General features: G+C 41.0%; 1 protein-coding gene across 5 annotated transcripts in view; it reads right to left on the reverse strand.

Annotated features, from left to right (window-relative positions):
• PIP5K1C (phosphatidylinositol-4-phosphate 5-kinase type 1 gamma) overlaps positions 1 to 18,486 on the reverse strand; it is a 134,910-nt gene that overhangs the window by 34,082 nt on the left and 82,342 nt on the right. For all 5 annotated transcript variants that reach the window (XR_005010152.1, XM_036753904.1, XM_036753889.1 and 2 more), the window contains exons 6-10: positions 13,482 to 13,634; positions 8,942 to 9,241; positions 8,083 to 8,288; positions 897 to 980; positions 103 to 151 (exon numbers count right to left, since the gene is read on the reverse strand). Coding sequence is in view for 4 of the 5 variants with exons in the window: in XM_036753904.1 (XP_036609799.1) it covers positions 103 to 151; positions 897 to 980; positions 8,083 to 8,288; positions 8,942 to 9,241; positions 13,482 to 13,634 (792 nt within the window). In the remaining variant the exon portion in view is untranslated. The remainder of the gene's footprint in view (positions 1 to 102; positions 152 to 896; positions 981 to 8,082; positions 8,289 to 8,941; positions 9,242 to 13,481; positions 13,635 to 18,486) is intronic.

Raw genomic sequence — 18,486 nt, forward strand, 5'->3', positions numbered from 1 at the left:
TCTAATCTGAAGAGCAAATTGAGATGAAGCAGAGATCCTAAACCCAGAGGTCCAGGGCATACTGTTAACTGTGTTACCAAGATCAGTTTCCTGTAAACTCACCCCATCATGGACAAGAGCCTTCCATGTGTGCTCCAGCTTCTTGATGAATCTAAAGAAAAATCACCAATGATATCAGAGAAATGCAATAGAGATACCCAGACCTTTATGCCAGTTATCTTCTAGAAACAAAGCATCTCTACTATATCTTATTGTTTACATAACTTCCCTAGCTCAGGCCAAAGTTAATCTTTTCTTGGGCAATAAAGGAAAAAAGTCACTCAATAAATGGGCAACTGTGCTCACAGAATGTTTTGTTTTTCCTTTATCAAGGACCAAAGCTGGCTTTGCTCTAGAGAGGGGTCTGGAATTGAAGGAGTCTGAGTTTCAGACGCACGAATGACACCTAAGGAAGTTGTCATCGACACCAACCCATCACTTGGGCTGCCATCAGTTGGTCATTCTAACAGCTGGCATGGTACCTATCTCACTCCTCTTCACCCAGTTACTCCTGACTCCTTGTGAGATCTCATACATGATTGTCACTGTCCCATCTGTTCTCTCTCAACACCCAATGAGGTTGCCTTCCCCATCTCTTTTGATCTACTTCTTTTGAAAGGCTGACTACTCTTGCTTTAGAGTCCCATAAGGAAGATCATTAGAGTATATAGAAGGGCTCTGAATTTGGAAAATTATATGGTTTTTTAAAATGCCAATAACTAAAAAGAAACTATTTTAAAAATAAAGGCTAAGCATGGATCTGGTTTAAATTCTAATCAGAAAACTTCATCCTAGGCGTTTGGGTTTGATTTGGCCCCGATATAGGAATTAAAAGAAAACCGAGCCCCTGTACCTACCTGTAAGATTGCAGGATGTCAATTATTCCTATATGTAGCAGTAGACGCTCCCCACGGCCATTCACTGCTGGGATTCCACCCATCCTGGAGAAAGAGGTACATATCAGTGGCCACCCCAGCTAGTGCAGGAAACATGTGGCCCTATAGCCCCAGGAAAAAAAAGAAGTTCCAAGAATAGCTACAAGACAGAGAGCTGCATTTACGGAAATCGACCTCCCTATTGGGAGCTAACGCCAAAGAGGACAGCAGGTTCAGGAGCTGATAACTGAAGTCAGATGCAGAAACTACTTCATTCCCCCTTACCAGAGCCATCTGTCATATAATTAGCCTCTGGGAAAGCAAGGAATCTATCAGCAGGAAAGGAGAGGACAAGGGATAAATTTACCTAAGGTGTTTTGGGTCCAAGCCTCAGGAGATTTGAGTGTACCTATTAATCTACTGTATTCCAGATTCCTCATGATTTCACAAATGGCTTTTTCTACATCATTATATCATCTGCCAACACTTACAAAGTGAGGACGGCAGACTCTTTGCAACTGAGATCTATTATACTGTTCAAGCACCACAACAATCCTGTGAGAGGCATGGGCAGACACTGTCCCTGTCTGACATACGAGGAAATTGATACTTGGAGAGGCCCAGCATAAAGCCTAAGGTCACAGTTAATGAGTGACGGAGCAAAGATTCTTGACAGCTGGAAGGGACCTTAGAAATCATCTAGTCTAATCTCCTCAGGTTAAAAGTAAGGAAAGTGAGGATCAGAGGATAATAGTGATTTATTCAACAGCTGTGTGTATGTATCTTTCTCTCTCTCACACACAGACACTGAGTTGGATTTCGACATGCTTTCCAGAGTCAGCCTTATCTTTACAGTTACATTGCAGTTTTCTGACCAGTGAAGGACTAAGTTCATTCTAGAAACTGAGGGTCCTACTTAAGGGACCTCCCCTACTATTAGAATTATAACTTAGTTAGCAAGTATAACTAAAGATGGTAGGTAAGGCTGTATAATACTTGTTTATTTCTCCAAAGAACATGATCATTAGTAAATTTCCCAGCTCCCCAAATGTGCCAGATCCTCATTAAGTTGGCTGCTGCTGGCTAAGATATTGCCACACTCATTGCTAGTATAAACACAGCACACTGCAATGTTAGTTGGTGTCCAGACTCAGTGGTTCAATACTGTTCAGGAGCCCAGGGCCAGTCAAGCTTGCCTTACACACAAGTGACCACATGCACTGTAGTCCTCACCTGTGACTTGTTACTATTCTCTTGCTGGAGGTCTGCCCCTGGGCCAAATCCTACAAATGCCAAGACAGTCTAAAGACCAGATATGTTATCCCTGGGGGATCCCCCCCCAACATGGCAACTTCTGGTCCTAATGGGATTTTAATTAATGTTCTATTGAACATATCTAAGTTTCTAATACCAGTCAACATATTAGGAAGGTAGGATATTGTGCCTTGATACCGTTTAGATGTATTAGGGAAAGTCTGGCTCCAATACCAGCTGGCGTAGAGAACAGACTTTTATTCTCTGCCACTATAAAGGAGGAATATCATTTGACATATTTCTTGACTACTCAAGAACCAAGCAGGATAAGATCCAAGCTTCTTAGCCTGGCAGTCCAAGTTCCTCCACAATCTGATCCCAACTTGACTTTCTAGTCTTATTTCTCACTCTTCTTTGTAAGAATTTCCACTCTAGCCAAACTGGTCTCCTCATTGTTACCCTAATAAGCTATTCTCACCTCTATATTTTTATTAACACCACTCCTCCTATCTGTAATGTCTTCCTTTCTCTTTTCTGACAATCCGAATCCTTCAAAGCTCGGTTCAAGTCCCACAACCTAGTATGAAACTTTCCCTAACCATCCTAGCCCATATGGATTTCTTTCTCTTCTCAGCTCCTACAGCAAAATCAAACAGCTATGTGAGATCATAACGCTATGAAGGAAATGAAAAGCAACCAATTCCCTGGAAACACACCCCATTGAGTCTACCCCAAAGCTCATGACTATCTATACTATTATCTGATGATTAATTGTATTTTGCCCTTGTGTTTGTCTTGTGTGAACATTTAACTCCTGTATTTTTACTTAATTTCATGAGTATATGTCCTATACTTCCTACTAGACTGTAAGCTCCCTGAGGACAGATAGTTTGGGGGTTGTTAAGACTCTGTCCTGACATCCAATCTGTTATATAACCCTGTCGTTTCTGCCTCAGCAGAATCTCTATTCCTACTGTCACTACGCTAGAGCAAGTTCTCACTATGTCCCACTTGGGCCTATTGCAATAGCTTCCTAACAGATTTCTCCACTCCTCCAATCTACCTTTCACATGCTGTTTGAATAATGTTCCTCACATATAGATCTGATCATGTTATAATCTGATCAAAAATGCCAAGAGGCTCCCAATTTACCACTGAGAAACTCCTTTGCTGGAATTCAAAGCCCTTCACGATTTGGCACCACCCTCCTTTTCCAGCCTATATATATAACAAGCCCTACTCTGACATTTCATATGTGATACAGAAATGGACAAAAATTCTTGAAAGCTATGTCAGTGGAGCACAAGTTCTGAAGGTTTCATGTTAAGTTAAAAAGGCTTCAAAGATGGTCTTGGCAACAGACTAGCTGATCACCAGCGGCTGATCACCACTGGCCATTGGTAACCGATGAAATAGACATAAAACACCAAACAGCTCAGGGCTGAGCAGTCTCCTTCTGATTCCTCAGTAACAGTGGCAGAATGGCAGAAAAAGGACTAAGGATGGTATTGCGCATATTGGTACAATACATGTGATATCTTTGTCTAGTAAGTTGCTGCACTGCCAGAGGACCTGAACATGCTCATAGTGACAGTATCATTGTAAATGACACCAGAAGCTAAAATAGAAGGAGGACACACAGATTTTTCTCAGAGTGAATCATAGAGGAATTAGAGAATCTTGGTTTCATCATTTGCCTGTAGGATACTTGGTCATCTTGACTGGTAATGCACATGGTGAACACGAACAGTTAGTTATAGCATATATGCCAATACTTGTTGCAGAGGATGAAATTACAGTAGAGACTTTCTATGAAAAATATGTCAAGATCCAAGTCAATTTTCACCATGATACCTGAAGACTTCGATGCAAAGAGAGGAGAGTAAAAATATGTTGGAATACATGGGTGAGGATTAAGAATTCAAAGAGGCCAGTGGCTTTGGGATTATTTGGAAGTGTTATGCCTGTGTATCATAAATACTTTCTTTAAGCAGCACAATGTCAATTCCTTGAAGCAAGGGCAGTTTCAAATTTTGTCTTTGTATGACTTGCACATAGATGTTTAATAATGTTTGATGAATGAAGAGAGTTGGAAGGTATTAGATGTGTGGAATATTGAGAATCATATAAAATGAAATTGACTTTTTCTAAGAGGAAAGAACTGCTCACTGCCATGGAAGTATTTTAGAATAAGTTAAGCTACGTAGTAAAATCACTAACTGGTTAGAGCAGAAGTCAAAATGAACACCAAATCAGTAGAGTTAATGAAAGACGGGAAGACACTATGTGCAGCTGAAACAGGCCATCTGACGGGTACTCTGAAAAAATAGAAGCTGGATAAAAGTAAATAAAATGACTCAAATATTGCTATTTCTAAAAGGAGTTTTATTGAATGAAAATCATCACCATAACAAGCAAGCTCAAAAGAACCAAGAAACTGTCTTAACCAGCAAACACTTGGGTCCCCTTTAGAAGTGGAGAGCCATGGCAGTCAGAGAGACTATCTATTATAAATTGTGCTATTTAAAAATGAATACAAACAGTGAAGGGGAAAATAGGCCTATAATAAATTAAGTGTGAGACCCAGCTAAACTGGAGCATCCCAAGAACAGCGTAGAGGGAAGGAAAATAAAAATATGCAAAATAGGAGAGTTTAGACAGCTCTATTTATTATTAAATTAAAGCTACTCAAAAGTGGAAGGCATTGCCACAGAAGATAGCCAGTTACCCCTCATTGGAGGTCTTCAAGCAGAGGCTAGATGACTACTACTAGAGTAGGGATTATTTTTTGGAAGGGCTATATTAGACAGCTGATAAGGTCCTTTCTAGCTCTAAAATTAGGTGATTCTGTGATTATCATTAATAACTTTGGGACGGGGCAGCTAGGTGGCCCAGTGAGTAGAGCACTGGCCCTGGAGTCAGGAGGACCTGAGTTCAAATCTGGCCTCAGACACTTGACACACTTACTAGCCGTGTCACCTTGGGCAAATCACTTAACCCCAATTGCCCTGCCAAAAAGCAAAAAAACCAAAAAAACAAAAACAAATAAACAAAAAAAACTTTGGGACCATCACATTTGAACACTACTACCTCAGTATCCAAAGTGCTAATATGAGGTTGTAGAGATGGCATCAGTGAAACTGAAGGGAGGAAGAATGACTACATCTGACCAATACAAAGAAGAAACCTGTGTTGGAGGTAACACAATTTAAAGGGATTCAGATGCTGATTTCCAAGATATCTCAAAGCAAGGAACATTTCAAAAGAATCAACAAGATCATGATCGATATTATTCTCCCCCACCCCACCAAAAAGCTGACCAAGTAAACTTTAGTTTAGCACTAACCTCTATGTCTCCTTTCTTACTGCTATAGAATCCCTACGAGAAGGGTCTATGAACGTAATAATAATAACTAGCCGTCATACAGTGTGTCAGGGTTTGCAAAGCGCTTTATAAACACTATCTCATTTTATCTTCACAGCAACTTTGGGGGGCAGGTGCTATCATTACTACCATTTTAGAGATACGGAAATTCAGGCACAGAGTGGCCAAATGACTTCCCCAGGGTCACACAGTCAGCGAAATGTCTGAGGGCAGGTTTTGAAATCAAGCAGTACATCCACAGGACCACCCAGCTGAAAGAGAATGTCCTTGATGAAAATGAGAAGAGAACAAGTAGGCTTTTGTACAGTACTTTTTATAGCTAGCCACATGTTCACAGTCATAATCAATGGAGAAGTATAGAAAACATAAGATACTGCTGTGTTTATAATTTATTGATCACAAAGCTACGACTCAAGGGTCAAAAATTTCATAGGTTTGACTAATCTTACAATTGATTAAAGATCAGAACTCCTTTGTAATTTATGATACTCCTATAACTTAGATGGCTCTCTGGAAAATTTATTACCTTGCAGTCAACTAGGTGATGAATCTCCCTTAGCTTCTCATAAACAGTTCCCCAAATATTGCACCGGTATCCATGAGACATTAAAGATAGAGAATAAGATCTCTAGCGCATTTGATAGGTGATATATAGAGGATGTATTTCCATATATGGACAAGAATCACATGAGATGAAAAAATATATGTTTAAGGAGAGGGGATGTGATTCCCACCCCCCCACCCCCAAGCTCAGTTGATGTAATCACAGAAGGTCTAGGATGTAACCACAAGGTGTTAATGAGGTGTTAAATTAACTGCAAAGAAGGGAATGATGTGATTGGCTAAATAAACAAATTGGCCATGACTTGGGGGCTTTAAATAGCTAGGCTCTGGATGAACATCAGAGTTAGGGTTTGAGAAAGGGGGAGACTGTAAGTTGGAACTGCTTGTGGAGAAGACGTGTGCAGGAGGGAAAGAAGGGATTTTATTGGCTATATAATTTTAAAGGGAAGCTAATGGACCAGTAGGAGGCATTACCTCTAGTGGAGAGTGGAGAAATATATTCTAGATCAATACAAAGAGGCAGTCAATCACTGAGGAGGCAGTTTCAAGGAGTGCATCCCCTGGCAGCAGAGAAGGGTTAGTCTATAGAAAAGAGCAGACACTGGGAAGCCAGCTGAGCAACCTGCTGAGCAGAGATGCTGAACCCCAGGGGTGAAGGCTCTAAGAAAAAAGAATGGATTACTAGGCCTTTCAGTGCTGTGACTTGTCTTTGTCATATGTGTATTCTACACTCTACCCCACAACTGTACTCTAAGGTTAAGCCCACTCTTCCCAAGTGTGCATTTGTGGGAGAGAGTACCCCAATATTATGGAAAGGGAATGTCTGGAACTACTATTCTTGCTCTGCCATCTGAGTAAATGACTTTGCTAAGACCCAACTGAGGCTACTGGATGACAAATTAACGGGAAGTATGCTGGTGGGTGCTTGTGTCCAACAATATTCAGGGCAAAGACTCACAGGGTTATCCATAAGCACACATGGGAGTAGAAGTTCCTCTGGAGTCTAAGCCCAACACTGCAAGTTGAGAAAATGGGAGTACTCAACAACTAAAGAGATCATGGAGCCAGCAAAACACTGAAGTTAGCAGGTTGTGCTATACTCTAGATTCTCCATACTCCAGCCAAACTGAACTACTCTCTGTCCTCCACATAATCTGATTTTACCATCTCTGTGTCTTTGGACTCCTGCAATTCTTTGTGCCTGGAATAGTCTCCATCCTTCTTTGCTGACTATTGAATTTCCATATGTATTTTAAAGCCTAGTTCAGATACCACCACACCCTCCGTGAAGCCTTCCCTGATTCTTCTCTTCTGTGAAGATGTTTCTCTCGGACTTCACATAGCAATTTGTTTCGCGATTCCTTAAATTACTTGCCATTTATTACTGCAGATTATAATTATTTGTGCATCTTATTCCTGATGCCAGACTAAACTCCAAAGGGCAGAAACTGTTTTATCCAAACGCTGTTATTTCCCCAAGAGCCTATCACCACGTTCTGTCCACAGTAAGTGTTTAAACATGTTTGCTGAGTTGATACTGAATGAATGAGTCTAGGGAGTAGGTTTTATTCTTCTCTATATCCTCCTTAGCACCATATGTAGGCTACACACAAACGAGACATCAACAATTTATTTAATGAAGGGAGATGGCTATGGTTCTAATTTGGGCTAAATTACTGAACTGCTAAATGGAGAGCAGTTCTTCTCCCTTGATGCCTCTCTTCTATCGCTTTTGGAATGTGAAGGACAGCATGGACAGGGTAAGGCGTCTGTGTTCTACTCTCACCCCAACATAACAATATCAAGCCTGGGGTGGAAATGAGTAGGAGACAATGGCAGACAAGGGATAGATAGGAAGAGGTCCCTGAGAGAAGGAGAGGTGACCCAGCAACCGTCCTGTGAGTTAACCACAGAGAAAACCTTCCTCAAGGCTATCAGTGGACCCTGACCAAACTCATCACTTACGTGTCATCAGTGTCTATAGATTCCCCCCGGGCAGCCCCACCCTGGATAGACTCCATAGCAGTAGAGTAGAGTGCCTTCTGGCCAACTGGACGCTTCTCATCTGATGTGCTCTGGGCTCCCTCTGTCTGCCTTTCTCGTTCCTGTTGGTCAATGTTGTGTACCCCCAGCAACAGGCTGTAGTCCATGATCTTAAAACTCTCCAATACCTACATGCCAAAATGGAAGACAAAAAAAAAAGAAATAGAGACACACCACACTAATCCCTCCCAACACCTGGAATCAGGTCAAACCTAGCCAGACTCTGGCATTCCTTCTTGGCCTCTTGTCATTCAAACCCTGCGAACTCTTAGTTTTGTAGTAATCACTAATCACTGAACAAAAGTGAACTTAACTCCATTCTGCAATCTCAGATGATATACTGTATCTCTTTTCACAAGATTATTTTTAAGGTGTATTGCTAATACTGTAAAGCGTTCTTGCAAGAGGAGATGCAGTCCTTCTATGCAAGGAAGTCCCCAATTCTAAATTCTGATTTTTAAAAAAACCTAGCAAGTCTCTGAACTTGTTGCCTGGTAAGGCATCTGAGAAGCCCTGGTATTCTGAAATTCTTGGCATTAGATTTGTATGATTTATCCTTCTGAAGTAGGACTTGTATAATCTCATTTTCCTGCTTAGGGTCTATGCCACCTTCTTTCATGGAATGAGGGCTCACAGGATATTGCCCTCTCTTTCCAGGGCTGAGGCCTGGCATGATATTACCCTCCCTGGAACAGTCAGTGCCATCTGTCCCCCCTCCCAGGATCAGCGTGACTCACTCCTGTTCATATAAACTTACCCTCTTAGGGGCCCTTCCCCTTACCAAACAGTCTCTCTGCAGAGTTTTCACCAGTGCAGTAAAAGTGTCAGCATCCAGCATCAGCCCCTCAGGCATGTCCTGTATAAAGTCCAGGTCCTTATAAGTGGGGATAGACTTCTCCTTTTCCTTCTTGCTTGCCCGTCGCTTGTATGTAGAGCCCTTTAAGTCAAACTTAAGGTGCATCTTTACTAAGCGGGGAAGGATATTGTTCATTACCACTACCCGGATGTTCTTCCCTCCAGACTGAACACAGTATAGCCCATAAAACTTAGGCAGCAGGGTCCGGGGATTCTGGTTTAAATTCTGAGAGGAAGAAAATCACATTGTTAAAAGGAAATGAAAACAACTGGACTTAGAGCCATGAAGATCTGAGTTCAGAACTGTCCTCAGTCACTTACTGGCTGTGTGATCCTGGGCCAGTATTCCGTTTTCTCATCTTTAAAATCCTCACAGGGTCTTTGTGAGGATCAAATGAGATAACTTATATAAATCGCTTTGTAAACCACTCGAAGCACTATATAAATGATAACTATTGTTAATATTCTCTATACCAAACTGGAATCCACCAGAGAATACAGATTCTTGTCAGTAGTCTTCTCTGGCCATGTGACTCTAAATGCAGACAAACTTCCATTTTTCTAACTGCAATAAATCTGATCCAAGAAGCTCTGTACTGTGTCCTAGGCTGGTAATTTTAGTTTGTTGGTCCTGTTCTGGGGAATCACAGGAGCTGAAATGGACACTGAGAGCCATCTAGCCTAGAGGTGTTAAGCACTCAAATGGGGCCCATAATACTGGTCCACAGGTAACCTTATGTATATTTTAGTGGCCCCCCTTTCTATTTGAGCTTGACACCAGTGATCTAGCCCATTTTTCCATGGAAAAGAGGAAGCCCTTTTAATCAGCCTCAACTTGAACATCCCAAGTTCACAACATTTCAAGACAGTCTGTTGTGCCGTTGTTTAACTCCCCAGTAAAGATGGTTCAGGAGCTTTTAAACTTGAGGCAGCTGGATGTAGAAGAAAGAACATGAGACTTGGAGTCAGAATATTTGGAATGGAGTCCTGGTGGAGACTTCCTAGGTGTTGGACCTTAAGCAAATTACTGAATTTCTCTGACTCTTTGGTTTTTCATCTATAAAATAGAGATCAGTCTTGTATTATACCTACCTACCACAGAGGGTTGTGAGGAAGAATGTTTAATAAACTTTAAAGCCTGATAGAAATGGGAGTAGTAATACGCAACAGTAGTAGTAATACACAAGACTTTTGTTTCAGTGTGAGGTTCTCCAGCTGAGGTTGTCACAATGACAGTAGTAGCAGATTAAACTTATGTAGTATTTTGAGGTTTGCAAATACCTTTTATATCTTATTTGAACCTCACAAAAATAGTGTGAAGCAGATACTACATTGTTATCTCCTTAGTAAACTGAACCTTAGAGGAATTAAGTGATTTGTCCAAGGTTACCATAGCTAGTATATAACAGAGCTGGGATTCCAAATATAGAGCTCTTTCCACTACAGGAAGATGTTCTCTTGGGCTGCTTGGAGGATAATGATTCCCAGCTTTTCTTCTCTCATCCTCAAAGCTCTCCAGATTAAAAGACTTCAGTTGACATTTCTGGGCAAGGCCAAGAACTAAATTAAGAGTTTATCCTCCATGGGAAAGAATCGGGCCATCTACCTGGCATTTCCCTAAGGTGACTCAGAGTACTCTCCCACAGGGCTGGACTTTGGGCTAAAATCCTGCTTATTAGACTAGGTTTCAGGAAACCAAAAAGCTTCCTGTAGTGGATCTGGGAGCAGAAGAATACATCAACTCCAAAGAATCAGAGGGAAAAGCAGGCCCCATCCAAATTTCATCATCTTTGTTCTTCTTTTTAGAAAACCCTAAGCTGCTGTGGTGCTCTCTTTATAGATGGCTTATCTGATCCTTATAGCACAGAAGCCATTGCTGGACACCTTGGTCTGTGTACAGTCAACTTCCTTGGCCTCTGGTCTGGTGGCTGTTATCTGACACCTGAGCAGAATTTCAAAAGATGCTTGATGTAACAATTATCATAAAGCAACCATCTTTTCCTGTTTTCTGTCAACAGTGTAAGTCCATGCATACACCTACAGACAGCAGAGGTCTATGCTCTGCTTTCCATTAAGGATATGAATCTCTGAGAAGCGTGGCAAAGGGTCCTTATCCAACTGGATGAGAATGGGTTTCACTTTGGGACACCATACTTTAAGAAGGACATGGATAAGTTGGTGTGGCTTTGGAGGAGCACTACCAGGATGGAGAGAGGATTAGAAGTTATTACAAAGAAGGAAATGGGAAGAGAAAACCCAAGAAATTATAGTTTTTTCCCAAATATTTAAAGAGCTGGCAGGGAAGAATACATTTTTTCTGCTTGGCCCCTACTGGGAGGGGAACAGAGGGGGAGCAAAAGGACGCAGATTTTGGCTCAATACAGCCTACATTTTCTATCTATAAGACCTGTCTGATAATAGAATGGGTGACCTGAGAAGGTCATGAGACTTGAGCATCCTACACGGAGGCTGGATAACCACATGTCAGAACACGAAGTAGAAGGGACTCCAGCTTCTGGCAGTGGTTGGACTAGATGCCCTCTGAGGTCCTTTCCAACCCTAATGATTCTTAAGTCACTGATCCAATTAACTTCATCATGCAAATTAAGTCAAGTCAGAAATAGATCTGAGAGTAAAAATTTTAAACAAAAATAGAAACTATGACTTATCAAGTGACAAGTCAATTTCTTCACATATTTCCTCAGAACAAAGGAAAGTATGTAGGCTAATGAGCATTTTTGCGCATTTGTAGCCTCTTGGTTCTTATCTATAAGATTGGTTTGGCCCTGCCAAGAACTGGAACACGATTGGTTACAGGCAAAATCAGATTTAAGAAACACACATTTGGTCAGAAGGGGATAATTTCAGAATTGACTATGCCATTGCAGACCCTTAGGCCTCCAACTTTGCTCCACAAACAGTACGACTGTGGTTGCCACCTCATTTATTTTATCTCCACTGCCCAACATAGTGCCCTTATTTTGGGTAGGAAGTCTTGCTGTATTACAGGTCATGTAGACCCTGAGAGGTAGAGGTCATCTAATCAACTTTCCTAAATAGTACAGGAATGCCATCAGTAGCATCCCTGAAGGGTGGTCATCTCTGCTCTGCTTGAACATTCCCACTGACCAGGAAGCCTCTAGTTTATGAAGCAGCCCATATCATTGTTAGGATGCCTAAGAAAGACAGTTTAAGCTTTTTAATGAGACTTTCAACTTAGTATAGTCCTCTGGCTGATGTCATATTGAATAGAAGTCTGGGACAAATGGGATTGTTTTCTTCCTCTGGTTGGAAGGCAGGATCAGAGAATGTTAGTGTTAGAAAGGCCATTGGGGAACATCTACAGTTTCTCTTCCTCCACCTTTTACAGATAAAGTAACTGAGATGGGAAGTGACACACAGTCACGGTGATTTTGCAACAGAGACTGGTTCAGAGCTCAGAGATCCTCACTCCTAGCACTTTGCTTTTTTTCACTAGAGCATGCTACCTTCCAGTTTTTTTTCTCTCTCTCTCCTTTTTTTAAAACCCATTTTAAATTTTATTTTTAGGTCCACATTTTCCCCCTCCCATCTCTCCCTCCTTCCATTGAGAACCTGTTACAATTACGTATAGTCAAACAAAAATAATGTCTTGCATTGGCCACATTCCTCCCTCCCTTTCTCTCTACTGCCCCCCAAACTGCCTCAGTTTGCTCTCTGAGTCCATCACCTCTATTTAGATACAGGTGGGCAGCATGTTTCATCTTGAGTCTTCTGGAATTGTGGTTGGTCATTATGTTGATCACAATGCCTAACTAAGTATTTCAAAGTTGCTTGTCTTTAAATATTGTTGTTATTGTATAAATTGTTCTCCTAGGTCTGTTCATCTCACTCTGCATCAGTTCATACAAGTCTTCCTAGGTTTCACTGAAACCATCCCCTGCATAATTTCTACAGCACAATACTTTCCATCACATACAGACACCATAACTTGTTCATTTCCCATTGATGGGCACTCTCTCTCCCTCCTAGTTTCCAGTTGTTTTCCACCACAAAAAAGAGCAGTTATAAATATTATTGTACATTTGAGTTTTCTCCCTCTTATTTGATATGTTTGGGATATAAACTTTGACACAACAGTGTCAAAGGGTATTCACAGTTTAATAGTTTTGGGGGGGCGCAGTTCCAAATTTCTTTCCAGAGCGGCTGGACCAATAGTCACAGCTCCACCAATTAACACACCTGCTTTCCCACATTCCTTCAACATCTGTCATTTCCCTTTTTTATTTTCAACTTTGCTAATCTGATGGCTGTAAGGTGGTACCTTAGAATTGTTTTAATATGCATTTATCTGATTATTAGTGATTTAGAACATTTTTCTGTGCATAGCTTCCTAACTTCTCTCAAACTCAAACCGTAAGCACTCTGTAATCATTTACTGTTGTTATTGCTGCTGGCTGAGAAAAGGAAAAAAAAAGCACTTGTACCATGTAATAGCCAGGAAGCAGCTTCTGCAGGAACTCTGCTTCCTTGTGCATCACAGTCTTGATGATGAACTCATCGTCACTAGTTACATAGAAGAGCGAGCCACTGGCACCTGGGTTGGAAAGTTCAATCAGTGGTTCATTGCACAAGGAATACTAGGAAGCAAAGAGAAGAAACGGAAAAGTCACAGGTGGCAGGACTGGAAGGAAACCCTGGTAGATGACAGGAACAAGTGAAACAAGCAGGTACACTCCATCTGAAACCATGTTTAGTGTGTGACCCTGTAAAAAACATTGCTAAGTTCTAAAAGGCAAATCTTTTACTTGAGTTTTAAGGTGCTAAAACAGTGGCAGTAAAAGCTATTGTTATTAATAATTATTATTACCATTAATGTCCCAATACAGATGCATGCACACACACACATAAGATCAAAGGTTATCAGAGTTAGAAGAGTCCTCCGAGATCACTGAAGGTCAGTCTTTCTCTAAAGTTGCACTCTGATGCCTTACCACAGCATCCAGCCAATCCTGGGTTCCTGAAGGCTTTATATCAGAGTCTATTGCTCGAGCGCCAGCTTAAGTTTAGGCAGGTTCATTAACACAAGTTAATTTGGGGCTACAGCAATTCACTGAACTGTCCACAAAACAGTTGTGAGACAGTCATGATCTAATTTGAGGGAGAGAATACCTGTACTGCTGAAAATGTGGATTCTCAAAAAAAAAAAAGAAGTATGCCTATAGTATATTTTTACATAATCTGCATAAATGTCAATATTCCATGAGGTCTGTGATCTCATGGATATGGGTACAAAGACCATACACCCACTCGGTGCCATTTTTGTTGTTCATTCGTTTCAGTCATGTTCTGACTCTTTGTGACCCCATTTTGGGTTTTCTTGGCAAAGATACTGTAGTGGTTTGCCATTTCCTTCTCCAGCTCATTTTACAGACAAGGAACTGAGGCAAACAGGGTTCAGTGACTTGCCCAGGGTCACACAGTTAGTAAGTGTCTGAGGGTGGAATTGAACTCAGGAAGATGAGTCTTCCTGTCCCACTTTGTTGCCCCTATTTTTGTTAAGTACTCCCACGAATATTCCACTGAAGGTTTACCAAACATGCAGGGAGTTTTCCTCATGTTCTTTTGACAGTACATAGATATTCATGGAGTATATGTGTTGTTTATTGGTTATTCCTTGTTCTCATTATATGACCTATGCATCTTGTCTATTTGTATCCCTCAAATCTAGCACAGTGTCTGGCACATAGCATGTGCTTAATAAGTACATCTTGTTTGATTTGATTCTTATAATGATATTATAAGCTAAATACTACTACTATCTGCATCTTACAGATGAGGATACTAAAGATCATAGTGGCTAAGTAACTTGTCCATGCTCACAGGGTTATTAGGGTTAGAGCTGGATTTTAACTCAGGTCTTCTCACCCCAGACCCCATATCCTAATGACTATATTATACTGACTACCTTCTTACAGTCTATGCTGCAACACAGCTATTAAACAGTGAATATATACATTTGTTGTACAGTAGTACAGGTGTATGTATCTTATCCTTCTTGCTAGAGTGTGCTAGAACTATCACCCATTAATTGCTTATCTTCTTGTTCAGAACTGTACTTTGTGCAGAGTACGTGCTTAAAAATGGTTGTTCAAAGAATAAATGAATGAACAATTCGAAACAAATATTGAAAAGTAATGGAAAGGAAACGATTGTGAAGTTCCCTAGATTTATCATAACCATAACAAAAGTACGAATAGCAGTTGAACTACTGAGGAAAGTAGTAAAATGATTTTTCCCTTGGACAAGGGTTCCTTTTTCCTGTCTTCAGAAGGCAGAGCCAATAGCACTAAGGGTGTAGATGGCCCCTAAAAGTTTGTATTTGGGCAGAGACTTTCCTAAATGGGCTAAAAAAAGAAACCCTGAGTGCTCCATTTAAGCTTTCAGCTTTTAAAATACCCTGTATCCATGGGCTCTAACAGCTAAGGTGATCTTTAGAGCTTATAGAGTCATACAATGTCAGAGCTGAAAGAGCCTCTACAACACAAAACCGAGCCAGAAGGGGATCTAATCCAACTCATTTAAAGAGTAGGAACCATCTCTAATTACTATCCAGAAAGGCTACCAGGATAATACTCTTAGTACAGATGCCTGAAAGTCCTTTTTAATCCTTTCCCTTAGGAATCCTTATAGTAATGTGCTTAGGTTAGTTGTTCACATCCTCAAAGGAGGACAGATGCAGGGTTATTTCTGAGATTCTCAATTTCTTTCACATCCCCAACTACAGAATCCCAGAGTCTTGCCCTAAGTTCACAACACTACATTAAGGGTTGTGCTGAACACACATAGTATTTCCCATCATTTCTGTGAAACTTAACTGGCTCTATGCAAAAAATGCCACTCAAAAGGCAGCAGCCTATACCTTCTTGGGCCCAGGAGTTGGACAACTGCCTCTGTTCCAAAAATTTTCCTGTATTCCTTAGTTGGAAGAGGTACATCCATAGAAAACTCTCAATGCATAAATAAAAGGATAGCGGGTTGGGGAAAAGAGATTAGGAATGAACAATCCATCCACATATCAACCAAACTGACAAGAGATCAGGATGGCTGGAGGAAGAAACTGGATTTGGGGGACTGCCTAAAGGGAAGGAAAAGAATAAATGCCAAGGACTCAATCCACACAATTCATTAAATACTCCTTAGTTTGCACCGAAAACAGCTCACAGCACTACACGGATTAACAAGCTAGGATTTTAAATGCTTAATTATCTCATGCATCATTAAAGAGATGGGGCGGGCAGGAGTTGACAAGAGAAGGGCTGCAAATCAGAGTGGTGACCTTTCTGAGACAGGAAGGCGTGCATCTTCCCCCCAAATTTGTAACTACTATCATCAAAATGGCAACTAGCCTTTCATGCTACACAGATGGGACACATACTCTCTTCTCTTCTAACTCAGCTATTATGTGAGACTTGGCTTTGTTCTTCAGAGTCTCAGTCCTGATTAAGTCTGGTTTTTAAACACACCCACATATGTTAAAAGGCACAGCATTTTCGTGGTGACAACTTCAGGGTTTTCCCCTTCTTCTAGGATAAGGACAGGCAGCTCCATCTGAACCTTTTGCCCCAAAGACTTTCTCTGAGCCTGGGCAGGATTTTTGTACCCCATCCCAGAACTTGGCCAGTGGTATCCAACAGGAGCCTGCTGCAAAGGAAGAAGCAGGTGAAACAGCAGTCTTTTGCTTAGCATTGACGATCCTGACTTCATGGCTGAAGGAGCCTTTCTAACTCAAGGGTTACAATGCAGTTCTTCCCTCCTTACCACACAGAATTAGAGGAGGGGACTGTGCCCCTCATCTGGTGAATCTACCTTCCAAGCAGCTCTTAGTGCACTGTCATCTTTCATCAGCTACTGTGATGTCTCCCAACCTTTCCTAAGCTGTAATGTATTCATAGTGCTCTTAAAAAAAGATTTCTTGATATATGTTGTTTTTATATCTCAGTAATTTCTAGATATTCTTTTCCCTACCTCTCCCCATTCCCATCAAGTTGAAACCTCCCTAGTAACAAAAAAAACCCCCAAAAAACCAAAAAACGAAACCTAAAACCAAAAACCCAAACAAACAAGATCCTGAAATAATGACTGTGTTTGACAATACAGTCCCCAACCTTTCTACAGAGAAAATGGAACAATCGGTTTAACTTGAAAGAACCTATTAGGACACTTACTGAGGAGGAGGCCCCTCCAACCAGGCAGCCAGCTTACCTGCCAAGCCATCTGCACACCCACATTGTCCATCCACAACTCTGTGTGTGTGTGTGTGTGTGTGTATGTAAAAATAAATATACATATACATATATGTATATACATGCCAGATAGCCTTCTTTTCTTTATCATGGTTACTGCTACCTCCTATCTCATCCTGCATATCTTATTGGTTAAAAATTGGCAAGGGGAAAGAGGGAATGAAAGCTATGTAGACACAAGCAAGCAGGAATTGGCAACCTTTTCAAAGTGATTTGGCAAGTCTTAATTCTTTATTATTTCAACCGGGCATGGGCGGACCAGGAGCAGCCACTCAGTTCAAGTGCAAATGCCTGAGAAAGGATCCACTTTAAGTTCTAATCAACTAATACTTCAGTCAGAGAGAAGGAAGGGCAGGTAATCAAGGAGAGGTCCATAAAAGGGAGAGGAGAGGGGGAGCATCAGGAAGAATAAAAAGGGGAACTAATAGGGAAGGTAAGAGGTGATAAGAGTCTTAGATATCATAGTTGGAAAGGCCCACAGAACACATAGTATGTTGAAAGGTGAAAAAGACCCAAGGTCACAAAAGCTAAAAATAATCTAGATCAGTGGTTCTTAACCTGAGTTCCATGGATAGATTTCAGGGAAATTATGAATCTGGTTAGAAAAAAATTACATCTTAATTTTCACTAACCTCTAACTGAAATTTAACATTTCCTTCAACTACTTAGAAAAATTATTCTGAGAAAGGGGTCCATATCACAATAAAATTTTATTGAGTGCCTCCTATATGCCAGCACTGTGTTAAGTGCTGGTAATACAATAAAAGGCAAAAGACACTTGCTGCCCTCACAAGGAGCTTACCTCTAATGGGGGAGCCAACATGCAAACAGATATATACAACAAAGCAAGCACATACAGAACAAATAGGAAATAGTTAATAGAGAGGGAAGGTACAAGAATTAAGAGGGTTGGAAATGGTTTCCTGTAGAATATAGGAGTTTAGTTGGGACTTAAAAGGAAGCCATAGGGGTCAGTAATCAGAGTGGAGGAGGAAGAGCATTCCAGGCATGGGGGACAGCCAGGGAAAATGCCAGGACCCAAGAAATAGAGTGTCTTGTTTGTGGAATTGCCAGAAGGTCAGTGTCACTAGATCAAAGAGTATGTGTTACAGAGTAAGGTGTAAGAAGACTTTAGAGGTAGGAAGGGGCTAAGTTATGAAGGGCTTTGAACAGCATTTGAAAAGCA

The sequence above is a fragment of the Trichosurus vulpecula genome, chromosome 1 (assembly GCF_011100635.1).
Source record: "Trichosurus vulpecula isolate mTriVul1 chromosome 1, mTriVul1.pri, whole genome shotgun sequence".
In the NCBI taxonomy this organism is placed as follows: domain Eukaryota; kingdom Metazoa; phylum Chordata; class Mammalia; order Diprotodontia; family Phalangeridae; genus Trichosurus; species Trichosurus vulpecula.